This window comes from Danio rerio, chromosome 3, assembly GCF_052040795.2.
Source record: "Danio rerio strain M-AB ecotype USA chromosome 3, GRCz13ab, whole genome shotgun sequence".
Taxonomy (NCBI): domain Eukaryota; kingdom Metazoa; phylum Chordata; class Actinopteri; order Cypriniformes; family Danionidae; genus Danio; species Danio rerio.
Window position 1 is genome coordinate 38,715,951 of NC_141023.1, and position 13,698 is coordinate 38,729,648.

The 13,698-nt window shown below is 34.3% G+C and overlaps 2 protein-coding genes across 7 annotated transcripts in view; one reads left to right on the top strand and one right to left on the bottom strand.

Moving 5' to 3' along the window:
- Window positions 1–2,326: 2,326 nt before the first annotated feature.
- Window positions 2,327–12,947, top strand: tmem98 (transmembrane protein 98). The gene is given in 7 exon segments (NM_001080195.1): window positions 2,327–2,378; window positions 8,301–8,510; window positions 8,640–8,771; window positions 8,870–8,903; window positions 11,581–11,696; window positions 11,768–11,827; window positions 11,911–12,947. Coding segments are annotated over 6 exon segments (663 nt in total). The 5' UTR covers window positions 2,327–2,378; window positions 8,301–8,379; the 3' UTR covers window positions 12,101–12,947.
- svilc (supervillin c) overlaps window positions 11,527–13,698 on the bottom strand; it is a 57,934-nt gene continuing 55,762 nt past the window's right edge. For all 6 annotated transcript variants that reach the window (XM_087244978.1, XM_087244967.1, XM_087244966.1 and 3 more), the window contains one exon: window positions 11,527–11,866. In XM_087244978.1, the coding sequence (XP_087101104.1) occupies window positions 11,834–11,866 (33 nt within the window). In that variant the 3' untranslated portion in view covers window positions 11,527–11,833. The remainder of the gene's footprint in view (window positions 11,867–13,698) is intronic.

Below are 13,698 nucleotides of genomic sequence, written 5' to 3' on the forward strand. Positions count from 1 at the left end.
AAAGTGGAAGTAGGAGAAAAAAATAATACTCCAGTAAAGTACAGATACTGCCTTTTAGTACTTAAGTACAGTAGTGAAGTAGTTCTACTTCGTTACTATACATCTCTGTACATGATGGAGTATCATAAACTTTATTTAGCAAAAAAAATCTTTATAGCTTTATAGCTGGCGTACGCACATTTTTTGTGCGTGTCTGTTTTATTTCCATTGGCGACTCCTAGAGGCAGTTGTGTTAAATTCCTCTCTACAAAGTGTCTGAGCCTTGCAATGGCAGCTGTATGAGACGGGTTCATCTAGCAGGTATATAAGGTTTCCATACCATACAGCTGACCAGCTAAACATTAAAGCACAATTTGCAGCGGTCGCCTGTTTTCCCAATGTAATCCGAGCTATCTACTGCACGCACATTGCTATAAAGACACTATCTGAAGATGAATTTGCATGTGTGAATCAGAAACATTTCCATTCAATAAATGTGCAAATAAAATATGATGCACAAACTTATTAATGATTCCTACTTGTCTTTCTCGTGATAAATAGTTCGCAAAACCTGATATGTAGTGGGGAAAAAAAGAAGAAAGACTTCATCAGACACTAGATTCGAACCGAGATCATGCTCGAACGTGTCAAAACATGTTGACTTGCATCTTACGAGCTGCGCCACTGAGACTGTTAAGGGCATTGCAACATTTTACACATATAAACCACACTATTTCTTTTTAAATTCACTCAGTGCGATGTTCAGATACAACTGTGTTAACCGCATCAGCTAAACTCTCCCACTCTATTTTTTTCTTTTGTTGTTAATTCCGGAGAACAAACTTGCAAATAACACCGCTTTTCTCTGGTCTACCTCCGAAAGCAGCACCTCCAATTCACATTCTGTATCTCTTTTTGCTTGCTTTTGCCATTGCTTTTTCATTGAGTTTTGCCAAAGAGAATCATTAGCATATTCATACGGGGGAGGAGGCAGGGAGGGGTTTTGTGCTCGTGCATGTTGCGCTGAGTTTCACGTTCATTCAGATGTACAAAAGAATATGCGTGAGATTCGGCGTACGCAGTGTTTCATACATCTGAATTTTTTTCTGCGTACGCACATTTACAGCTTTGTGCGTACGCAAAGTTTTAGTAAGATTTCCATGCAAGTCTTCGTACATGAGGCCCCTGGTCTATACTTTATCTAGCCAGCGAAATGATGGCTATATTGCTTGCTGGGTTTGGATACTCTACCCACCTCTGCCTACAGGCTATATTTTATTACTTGCTCTTATGCTGAAACACTGAACACTTTGCTTAAGATCACATAATAATATGCAACATCTTTAAATAAAGGGGAATTACCTATTAAGAGTCATATAGCCTAGGGAAAAAATTATATGTTTCAAGTCTCTCCGGAGCATTTGGGCTGAATGTTTGATGGCGTCTATCAAAACGAGGTTGTTATAAAATAAATTTTCTAGCGGAGAGAGTTATTAGCGGAGAATTTCTGTGGTTTTATATTATGGATGTGTGCGTGCACTCACTGCACTGACTCCATCTGGGTCTTGATGCACGATGCCAACAGTCGGTCGGCAAGTAAATGAATATGATGAAAGAGAACATACAGGCTTGTGCGTGTAGACATATAATGTAATGCTATACAGTAACGTGTCTTTTGTTTGTTTCGTTTGTCTTAATTTTAATGGTTTCGTGATAATGCGACGGTGTGCTTAATCTGAAAAAAAACATGCTTGAACTCTGAACCATGGAAATGAATGGATGGATGATTTTATTTATCACACACTTTGGTGTTAAATAGTTTACAGATATTTTGCATTCACAAACAGCAAACCACTGCATGAGAAGCAATTTTTGGAAAACCATAAAGTACTTGTTGCTATTATTGGGCTATATTTAAAAGTATAACGAACAAGGTAGCCTAAATGTTCATATAAACTAACTCAATGCTAATATTAAAAACGTGACAATAATTTGGCCAAAGAACCTAAAGATTAGAAACTGAAATTTTCTTAGCAGCTTGTTCTGGACTTACCTACCGTTGGGGTTTCACTTGACACGTTTCTTGACCTTTATATTCACAGACTTGTGGCTTACTTGTGACTTGCAAAACAATATTTGGTCCCACTTGTGTCATACGCTGGTTAATCCACAATCACACTGCCAGCGATGTAACATAATAATAAAACCCCATATGGACTCTATCATCCACACAATGCTCGTGAATGACACCTGGTGGCGAAGGTAAGCGCGCGCCTGTGCGCGAGGGCGAAGTTCTCTGCTGCGCGCTCCCGTGTGGAGATATCCGTGCCGTCTCCGTCTGAACAGCACAACGCGCTTTGTTCGTGGGATAAACGCCACAAAATGGAAAAGATATACAGGTAAGAAAATAAAATACAACTAATTTAAGCGGTGATGATATTACATTGTTATTTGTTAATAGAACTTATAGTGAAAACGCAAAATAAATGGTTGGTGTGTACAAAAGAAGGCGAGTCAAAAGTATAGTGCCTGATGTTATAGTGAGAAAAGATTTATATAAACAGATTGAGGGCTATTTTTCTTGTGTTTCATGAAAATACAATTAAACTCGATAAAACTTACATTTAAACTTATAAGATTAGCTTTATTTGTAACTCTAATTGGTTTAAAATAGATAAAAGCTACATTTTATCAAACACAAAGCTAAATTAACACGTTTAAATACGTTTCAACACGTAAGTTTTATCTAGTTTAATGACTTTTTTATGAAGCTGTTGGTACAACCAAAACCTTTTTTCATGTTTTGTACCTATTACTAACCATCTAACCATTCTGGAGATGACAGAACATGCAGTGTTTGTCAATGAATTTTGAATTCATTCTTTGTTCTTGTAATAATTTATCATTTAGGCCTAACGTTATCTTTGATTTATCTATAAAAAGTGGTTATTTTGTAATGATGAACATCACATTGGGGTCCAATATTCAGAGACAATATTTCATTTTGCATTATTTTCTAAATAACTGCACATGTATTTTTCTAGATATCTATCAACAAATTGTGAATGCTAACAATATTATTATTACAAAATGCAAATCAGTTATTCTACTGTATATATGCACTTGCTGTTAATTTACTGTTTTGTTTTAAAATTAATATAAACGTCTGCATTTTTTATGTTAATAAATTGTTGAAACAACATTTTTATTTTAAATTTAAAAGGAATATCATTAGTTTACAGAATAAATCAACTATATATCATTTTAAAATAATAAATTGTAAAAAAAAAAAACAAAAAAAAGGAAGAAAGAAAAAAGTGGCTTCTTGGGCTTATGTGTTTCCCTTGTTTTCCATATATTTGCTCTCCTCTTTATAAATTACTATAATATTTTTACCTCCTTAACCAGCACTAATGAAAAGAACTCACAGCAATAATGTGTGCATATGTAACCCTGCCGGTCCAACGCTATCCAACCAGCTCCGAGCTGGTATCGAACTGGCGACTTTCTTCATGGGAGTCAGGTGCTCTACCAAGGAGGCTAAAGACCACAGCCTCTAGCATCTGTCGCTAGAGCACCTTTAGAGGTCAGAGGAGTGAGGTTTACCTGCACAGCACAAGCTAGCTGGCCTCCATTACACTCACCCCCCTAAACCTCACTCCCATCTGGGTCACGACACCAATGTATCCCCACTAGTCCTACGCTACCCAACCTGCTCTGAGCTGGTATCAAACCAGCAACCTTCTGCATGGGAGTAGGGTGCTCTACCTAGGAGGCTAAAGACCATGGCCTCTATCGTGTGTCACTAGAGCACCTTTAGAGGTCAGAGGAGTGAGGTTTACCTGCACAGCACACACTAGCTGGCCTCCGTTACACATACTTGTTTAAAACATGATAAAACTGTGTACAATTTTAACATAATTTTCTTACATGGGCTTTTTTAAGTATGGATTGAAAATGATGTGGCGATGCAGTGGCACAGTAGGTAGTGCTGTCACCTCACAGCAAGAGGGTCGCTGGGTTGCTGGTTAGATCCTCAGCTCAGTTGGCGTTTCTGTGTGGAGTTTGCATGTTCTCCCTGCGTTCGTGTGGGTTTCCTCTGGGTGCTCTGGTTTCCCCCACAGTCCAAAGAGATGTGGTACAAGTGAATTGAGTAGGCTAAATTGTCCGTAGTGTGTGTGTGGAAGTTTCCCAGAGATGGGTTGTGGCTGGTAGGGCATCCGCTGCATAAAAATGTGCTGGATAAGTTGGCAGTTCATTCTGCTGTGGCGACCCCGGATTAATAAAGGGACTAAGCCAAAAAGAAAGTGAATGAAAATGATGTCCAAGTTCTTTAGAAGATAAACAAAAATGTAGTTTTTTTTAAAGATTTTTTTAGATTTAATCTGTTTTACTAATTTGTGGCTGCCAAACTAATGGCAAATAAAATGGTATAGATGGTATAGATTTTTTTTGCTTAGGTTTTGCTTCTTTTCATATATATTGTACAGTTTATGATAACATAACCATTCTTGTGTCCTTAAAATGCACTGAATCATTAAGAACTAAAAAGGTTAATCCAGTGTCTCTGAACGCCAGGGTGAATTTTAATAAGGGCCTGTAGAGAGTGCGCAGTATGATACGGCCAGCAGACTCAAGATTAAGCCGATTAGGGAATTACAGCATTCCAAAACACAATTTCACATAATCATCTCCATCAAAATGCTGCTTTTGTAATGCTTGTTAAATACTTTATGCAATTACTAAAAATGTTTTAAATAAACAATCATATTTTCTGTTTGTTTTTGAATCAAACATGAATAAGTTACTGGAAACGGGTGGGACATGAAGTTATAAGAGTTAAGCTATATTTGTAAAACTATCAATGATCAAAATTTTTATTTTATTTATTTATATTTTCACACTTGCCTTCAATTTCTACTAAAATGCAGGGCAAACACATTGCATACATACACTATAATTGAAATACTTAACCTAAAAATGTAATTCATCGTTAATTTCACCTTCAAGTGGTTCCACGCCTTTGTTGTTGTCCTTCTTCAGGTGTAAAATATATATTTTAAAGACTATTGTTGGAAACCAGTATGCATTTACATCCATAGAAAAATAATAATAATAAAAAAGTCAATTAAAGTTTCCAACTACCTTCAAAATATCTTATTTCATATTCAACAGATGAGTAATGCTCAAACAAGTTTGGAAGCACTTGAAGGGGAGTAAATGATGGCATTATGTCCATTACTGAGTAAACTGTCCTTTTAAAACAGTGATGTACAGTAAACACATGGTTCCGGATTGGCACATATATACTGTGATCATGTTAATGATTGACTGATCAAAGGTCTATTGGGTGTGACACTTACAAAGACATAATTACACACATAAGTACACAACATACTCATACTTTAGTCATTTTTATATTTCATTCGAATGAAAGGTTGGCTCTTGAACTGGTATGAAAGTCAGAGAGGCCTCGGACAGAGCAGTCTGAATTGTGCTTTACATATTTAATCAAAAAGAGTCTAGATAAGAGGTGAAGGATATGGGTGAGTGTATAAATCAAGCTGTTATCTCTAATGAAGCATGAGGACAGTAAATGGAAGGTAATGTTGACTACAAGATATTATTTACTCAACACGTCATAAAGACTCACATATTACATTTTTCTTTGCTTCTTTGTGACACAAACACAAAAGTAAATGTAGGTACAGTACTACTGCAAGGCTTGATTTTGGTGTGAGAAGTTTACTAGAAGTACTTAAAAATGATGTTTAACAAATGTATCATTAAAAATAAAAACAAAAATAAAAGCTTGAGGACTTGATATTTGCATGTGTCACATTTAAAGAATTAATATTACTGTAACTTGCAGCGTAAAATAAAATAAATGTGCCTATAATATTTTTAAGACTATTGTTTCTATAAATATGAAGGTAAATTATAATATAATTTGCATTTGTAATTTGCAGCAGCACATGCAGCCAGAGATAAGTAAAAATACGTATTTTAAAATAAAATACCAAATACACAAATTTTAAACGTATCAAAATAAACTACAAAATACAGCAGCCACAAATGTATCAAAATAAAATACTGTATTTTGAAAATACTGACATTTCTTTCCGATTATCGATTATCTCTTGCAGCACTGAGACTGAGAATGATTATGTGCGGAAGGTTCCTAAGGACTGATATTTTATTCCATCTAATTTCTTAAGTGAATATCTTAGATTGTACTCTATAGACATTAGACATCATAGACATATTCGATCAATCCCTTCACCATTAAACTGACTTAGTAAACAATGTTTGATAACAACTAATCTTCTCTGCCATTTCATTCACCCGTAGGGGAGGTGTTGCCTAATGGTTAGTGAGTTGAACTTTTAACCCATGGTAACTTGTGTTTCTCTTTGAGTTTAGTATACTTTTTACACAAATTTTATACAGAAAGTTCAGTCTTAAAGATGATATCCTATGATTTAAATCATTTAATTCTGAGTAAGAAATTGTACGAGATCTGTTGATTATCGATTATCTTTCCACCCATTGCGTGGCCAGTAAAAATCCCATCATCTCTGTTCAATGATTATTCAACCTATTAACAATCTTAGATTTTAAAAGGTTACAGGCCTATAAAAAGTTCATTTTTTGTTCACATTATTTGCAATTTCCATCTATTATTATATACTTATTCTCCCAGGATTTTTTTAGCTCTTTTTTTTAACTGTAAGAGCCTCGGTTTACCCTCTTAAACACACCAGTGCACCATTGTTAAGTGTTTTATATTTCTAAAGTTCCTCAGTATTTCCTCTTGCAGCACTGAGACTGAGAATGATTATGTGCGGAAGGTTCCTAAGGACTGATATTTTATTCCATTTAATTTCTTAAGTGAATATGTTAGATTGTACTCTAAAGACATTATATATATATATATATATATATATATATATATATATATATATATATATATATATACCACACTTAACTGAGCTAAACTGAACTGAACTTAAACACTAAAAACTGAACTACCCTGATCCAGTTATTATGACCATTTATGTGAAGCTGCATTGACACAATCTACATTGTAAAAGCGCTATACAAATAAAGCTGAATTGAATATATATATATATATATATATATATATATATATATATATATATATATATATATATATATATATATATATATATATATATATATATATATATATATGGTCTCAGCAGAGTAACAGACTTGCTTCTGAATATACCCTCACCATTTGTGTTACTTTCCTAAAGCATAATTTCCACTCATACTCCAATCATTGACCACCTTCTTAATAATAAATCAGTTTTCTGTTCTGATCTCCAGCCTAGGCAAATAACTGAGAAAACACCAATCAGAGGCCTCATTATTAAGATGGCATCATGTACTGTAGACTTCTTGCAATGTATTTTACAGTATTTTGAAACTACAAAAATGCAAGACACTAAAGTATTTTGATACAAAATATTAAGCCATTTTCATAAACCTTATCAAATACAAATTACAAAATACTATTTTCTATTTGAAATGCATATTTAAAATACATGTATCATAAATACTGCCCATCCCTGTATGCAGCAGTATATGTGTATATATAACAGTATATTTGTATTTATGTTATTGATAAGTCATAATTTGTGTAATTTAAAACAAAACAGGATGAATAGAAGTAAAAGATAAAGATTTTAAAGTAAATATACCAAAAATATAACATAAATAAAAATAACACATATTATATGTTTAATTGCATGTTATATGACTAATACCCAACATGACATGACAATTATTAACATCCAACGATAATGTTAAATGATTGGGGGGAAATCCTAAAATATAAGGGGCTGTTCTGAGTTAATCTACAAATAACAAAGCTTTTTTTACATTTTAATAAAAAAAATTAAAAAAAGACATTTTAAAAGAATAAAACTTAGTTTGATGCAGAATTGATTTTTCAAATTAGAAATTTCTTACATTTCTTCATCCACATCATCCACTTCTTCACCCTCCTCATATTCTTGCATCTGTCATCAGGCTCTATTTTGGTATCTTATAAATACTAATAAATGACTAGCTTATCCACTTTGTTCACTTGTTTGAACATCAACATCAACTTTCTTTAGTTGACTGAATGGTTTACAAACATGTATGCAAAATTTGTTCATAATTGAATATCTGTTATTAGAGTCAGCTTGACAACATTAGGCTGTTTTAGAGACTGTCATTCATGTTTTCATCTAAAGGAGGTTTGACTTTTGCTGTGCCCATGCGCTGGTATAATCTATTCTTTTTCTCAGAATGGTCTAGCTTGGGCAACTCTAAACTCCAACCAAGCAACTTTCTGACAATCCTCCTCCTAATCACCATCTGTAAAGAATGGAGACGGTGGTGATCGTGGCGATAGGTGTCCTCGCCACCATCTTCTTGGCATCATTTGTGGCGCTGGTGGTTGTGTGTCGCCATCGGTACTGCCACCCTCCAGACTTTCTGCACCAGTTTGACTCCAAGTATGTACTTTATATAAGAATATGGTATGACCTCATTCCCATACAGGATTAGAGAGAGTTCAACATTTTAAGTTGCAGCATTGCATTGCCACGTTCTCTACTTTTCTGCTTCTTATTGTTCAATTTCAGGCCTACAGTGGATCTGATTGGAGCAATGGAGACTCAGAGTGAACCATCAGAGCTGGAGCTGGATGATGTTGTCATCACTAATCCTCATATTGAGGCCATGCTGGAGAACGAAGACTGGATTGAAGATGCCTCGTATGTATCCACAGTCCATAATAATTTTGTTTAAAATAATATTCTTTTGTTAATACTTGGTAATTCGGATGTAACTGAGATCTATCTCTTCTTGCCAGGGGTCTTGTATCTCACTGCATTGCGATTCTGAAGGTAATTTTTATTTATTTTTTAATTTTTTTTTGTAATAAAGTATTTTACAATATATAATATCAAAATTATTTTGAAGTCTTAAATTATATTCAAAGTTAAGCTGCGGTGACATTAGAGTTTGAGCATGTGATATTTTGTTGTGCAGTGCTGCGGGCGGGATTAAACAAGCTTATTAGACATTTAAAAAAGTAAGCGATTGCTCCAGGTTTTTAATTTCTATCCAGAGATGTCATGTTTTTATCTTCGATTGGTCTCACGCAGTCAAGTGATGCGATTTTGCAGGTCAGAGTTCAGAAAGCTTGAACTGCACTGCAGCAACCTGCAAAACTTAATGCATGACCCTGTGTTTCTGGTCGGACGCATTCGCGTGCGTATGAATGGAAGTCTATGGGAGGAAAGCCCAGTGTGACCGCAGCTTTATTATGATTAGAGGTTGGAGTTTATATATACTGTATACATATTGTACAAATTACATTGTATGCTTTTTTTTAAACAATTTATTCGTAAATTTACTGTCAAATAAGTATCTGATAACTTGAGGCAAAAATATGTTTAATATTTGGTACAGAAAATTTTGTTAACAAATAAAGAGGTCAAATGGTTCCCGTAGTTCTTCACCAGGTTTGCACACACTGCAGGAGGGATTTTGGCCCACCTCTCCACAAAGATCTTCTTTAGATCTGTCAGGGCTGTTGCTAAGCAACACAGAGTTTCAACTCTCTCCAAATATTTTCTATCAGATTTAGTTCTGGAGACTGGCTAGGCCACTCCAGAACCTCAATATGCTTCTAACGGAGCCCTTCCTTGGTTTTCAGGCTTTGTGATTTCGGACATTGTCATGTTGGAAGACCCAGCCACGACCCATCTTTAATGCTCTGACTGAGGGAGGGAGGTTTTTGCCCAATATCTCATAATACAATAGCGCCGTTTATTCTCTCCTTAATACACTGCATTCGTCCTGTCCCCTGTGCAGAACAACACCTCCAGAGCATGATGCTTTCAGCCCTTTGCTAATATTGGATGATACTCATCATTCTTCTTCTTCCAAACACAACGAATGGAGTTAAGACCAAAAAGCTCTACTATGTTCTCATCTGACCACAGGACTTTTTCCCATGACTCCTCTGGATCATCTAGATGGTCCCTGGCAAACTTCAGATAAGCCTGGACATGGGCTAACTTAAGCGGGGGAACCTTCCAGATTTTTTTTACAGGATTTATATGTAGATTCTGTCTCTCATAGTGGAAAAGCAGCTTTGCTGAAAAAAAAATTCTAGACCCCGACTATGATTTCTAAATAGGAGATCTTAAAAAATCACAAGGGTGATCAGATACTTATTGACCTCACTGTGTGTGTATATATATATACATATAGTTATAGTATAGTTGAAGTCAGAATTATTAGCCCCCTTTTGATTTTTTTTTCCTTTTTTAAATATTTCCCAAATGATGTTTAACAGAGCAAGGAAATTTTCACAGTATGTCTGATGATATTTTTTCTACTGGAGAAAGTCTTATTGGTTTTATTTCGGCTAAAATAAAATCAGTTTTTAATTAAAAAAAAAACAATTTTGGGACAAAATTATTAGCCCCTTTAAGCTATTTTTTTTTTTTCGATAATCTACAGAACAAACCATTATTATACAATAACTTGCCTAATTACCCTAACCTACCTAGTTCACCTTATTAACCTAGTTAAGCCTTTAAATGTCACTTTAAGCTGTACAGAAGTGTCTTGAAAAATATCAAGTAAAATATTACTTACTGTCATTATAACAAAGATGAAATAAATCAGTTATTAGAAATAGGTTTCTAAAACTGTTATGCTTAGAAAAGTGCTGAAACAATCTTCCCTCCAAAAAAACGAAATTGGGGAAAAAAAAAAACAGGGGCGCTAATAAGTCATGGGGGGCTAATAATTCTGACTTCAACTGTATGCATTACAGTTTGTATGCATACACTGTATATATATATAAACTTAAGAGGATTTTGTGCATTGAATACGTGTATTTGTGTGTATATTACAAAAGGTTTACTTTAAAGGTTTCATTCCATTTAATTCAATTTTCTTCTTTTTTTTCAAATAATGACAATTGGCCAAAATAACAAATGATTTGATTTGTTGTTGTTAAAAGCCAGGGCTCTGAAGTTTAAACATTGTTATTGTGTTGTCTAAAAATGTATATAAATATGGGTTACAGTTTTTTTTTTAATGGTCCATTTAAGTAGACTGTCTGCTTAATATCGGTTGATACTGCTACTTCAACAGACATTTAACTGACTATAAGAAACTTTGCAAGTACATGTCAACTTACACTAACCCTAAACCCAAAGCCAACCTAACAGTCTACATTCTAATGAGAATTAGCTGACATGTAGATGCAATGTAACTTAAATTCAACAACTGGACCATCAAAAGTCTGAACCAAATATCTGGAAACATGGCAACATTTTGTTACTTTTTGCTAAAAATGCTATAAATTTGTGAATACCATCAGTAGTTTACAGAATAAAGCAATATATATCAATATATATGTATATATATAGATTGATATTTGTATATACAAACAAACTGTATACACACAATACATGTATATGTATTGTATGTAATGTGATATAAATGTAAGATACAACAAATTGCTTTGGTTTAATTAGATTATTGATTTTTTTGGTACAGATCTGCCATACCCTCACCGAAAAGCTAGTGGCCATGACAATGGGCTCTGGAGCAAAGGTCAAAGCTCCTGCCAGTCTAAATGACATCATCACTGTTGCCAAACGCATCAGCCCAAGGTAAACAGCCTGAGAGGTAAATATCTGACACATCTGAGAGTGCTTATGCTGATGTTTTACTCCCATCACAGGGTGGACGACGTGGTCCGATCAATGTATCCTCCGCTGGACCCCATTCTTCTGGATGCCAGGTATCATCATATTCCGGCAGGAAATAAAGATTTAAGTTGCTGCAATGAAACACAATAAATTAACAACTTGTTTTCTGGATCAGGGCCACAGCATTACTACTGTCGGTCAGTCACTTGGTTCTGGTGACTCGAAACGCCTGTCACATGTCAGGCAGCCTGGACTGGATCGATCAATCACTGCATGCAGCTGAAGATCACATGGTCGTGCTGAGAGAAGCCGCTTTAGCATCTGAACCAGAGAGATGTTTTCCAGATAGAGAGCAGTCCATCTGAAGCAGCGATACTGTATATATACACACACAATTTTCAAAAACATGAGCGGCACAAGTTTTTTTAGAGGACAGAATGTCTTCTTTTCCTTTCACCTCATCTCTGTTACATAGAGTTTAATGGTTCTCTGTGATCATACTGTCTGATATTTCCTCATGCTGGATTTCTATGTATATAGTAATGGCAAGAAAATGCCTGCAGCAATCAAAACCTTACAATCCAAAGAATAATGCTAGATGGCATTGTTAAGCTATGAAGCTAAACCCTATAGTATACAGTATCAACAAAACAAAGTATATCTTTTCTTCCTTGTGCCTCATATTTGAGTGCAATTGTGTGTATTGTAGCCTGCCTGTGATATGTTTCCATGCATTATTATTCAATTATATATATTTTCCTCTAAAAATGCACTACAATTCTAATGTTTCATTTGATAGCAATTCAGCCGATTTAGCAGATCAGTTTGTATATGGGTCAAAGATGAAAGGGGCTTTCAAGCATCAAAATAATAAAAGCACATTATGTACATTAAAATATGGTGCTTTTTTGTTTTGTTAATTTTAATGAGCAAAAAAAAACATAAAAACACCTAGAGCAATGTTATTCAGTGTAACAAAATTGCATATCGCAAATATGTTGTCATATTCTGTATTAAAGATGCAAGATATTGGAAAAAACTGACATAGTTTTTTTGTAATATACATCGTGATATAAATATAACTTTTCAACATGAATTAAGTAACTGTTTTGAAATAATTTATAGTTTTACATTGACTGGAATGATTTTTGCTGGGGAATGTATTATCCAAAAAATACACAAAGTAAAATAAAGCACAGCGATGAATATAAATCAACAGTGCTTTATGGTTTTCTGTGTAGTTAAGCAGTACTGAGAAAATAAACAACAACAACAACTATATAGTAGAGATGTCTCGATCAGGTTTTTTTTGCCCTTGAGTTAGAGTCATTTGATTGTGAGTATCTACTGATACCAAAACTCAATCCGATACTTCTATAATAAATAAAAAAAGAATAAAGAAGAGCCAAGAAACAGATCCAGGATATTCCTTATCTCCCCCCACCCCCCACCCTCTTGGATTATTATTTCCCGGTTTATTTTTTTCCCCAAATTCAGTTTAACCAATAGAGGATTTTTTTCTGCAAATTTCAAAACATAATAGATTTAATAACTCATTTTTAATAACTGATTTATCTTTGCCATGATGACAGTAAATAATAATTGACAAGATATACTTCAGGACCTTTCTATACAGCTTAAAGTGACATTTAAAGGCTTAACTAGGTTAACTAGGCAGGTTAGGGTAATTAGGCAAGTTATTGTGTAACGATGGTTTGTTCTGTAGACAGTCAGAAAAAAATATATAGCTTAAAGGGGCTAATAATTTTGACCTTAAAATGTTTTTATTAAAACTTTTATTCTAGACGAACTAAAACAAATAAGACTTTATCTAGAAGAAAAAATATTATCAGTATGTATCAGCAATATTTCCTTGCTCTGTTAAACATAACTTTGGAAATGTTTAAAAAATAAAACAATTGAAAGGGAGGCTAATAATTCTAACTTCAACTGTATACGTGTA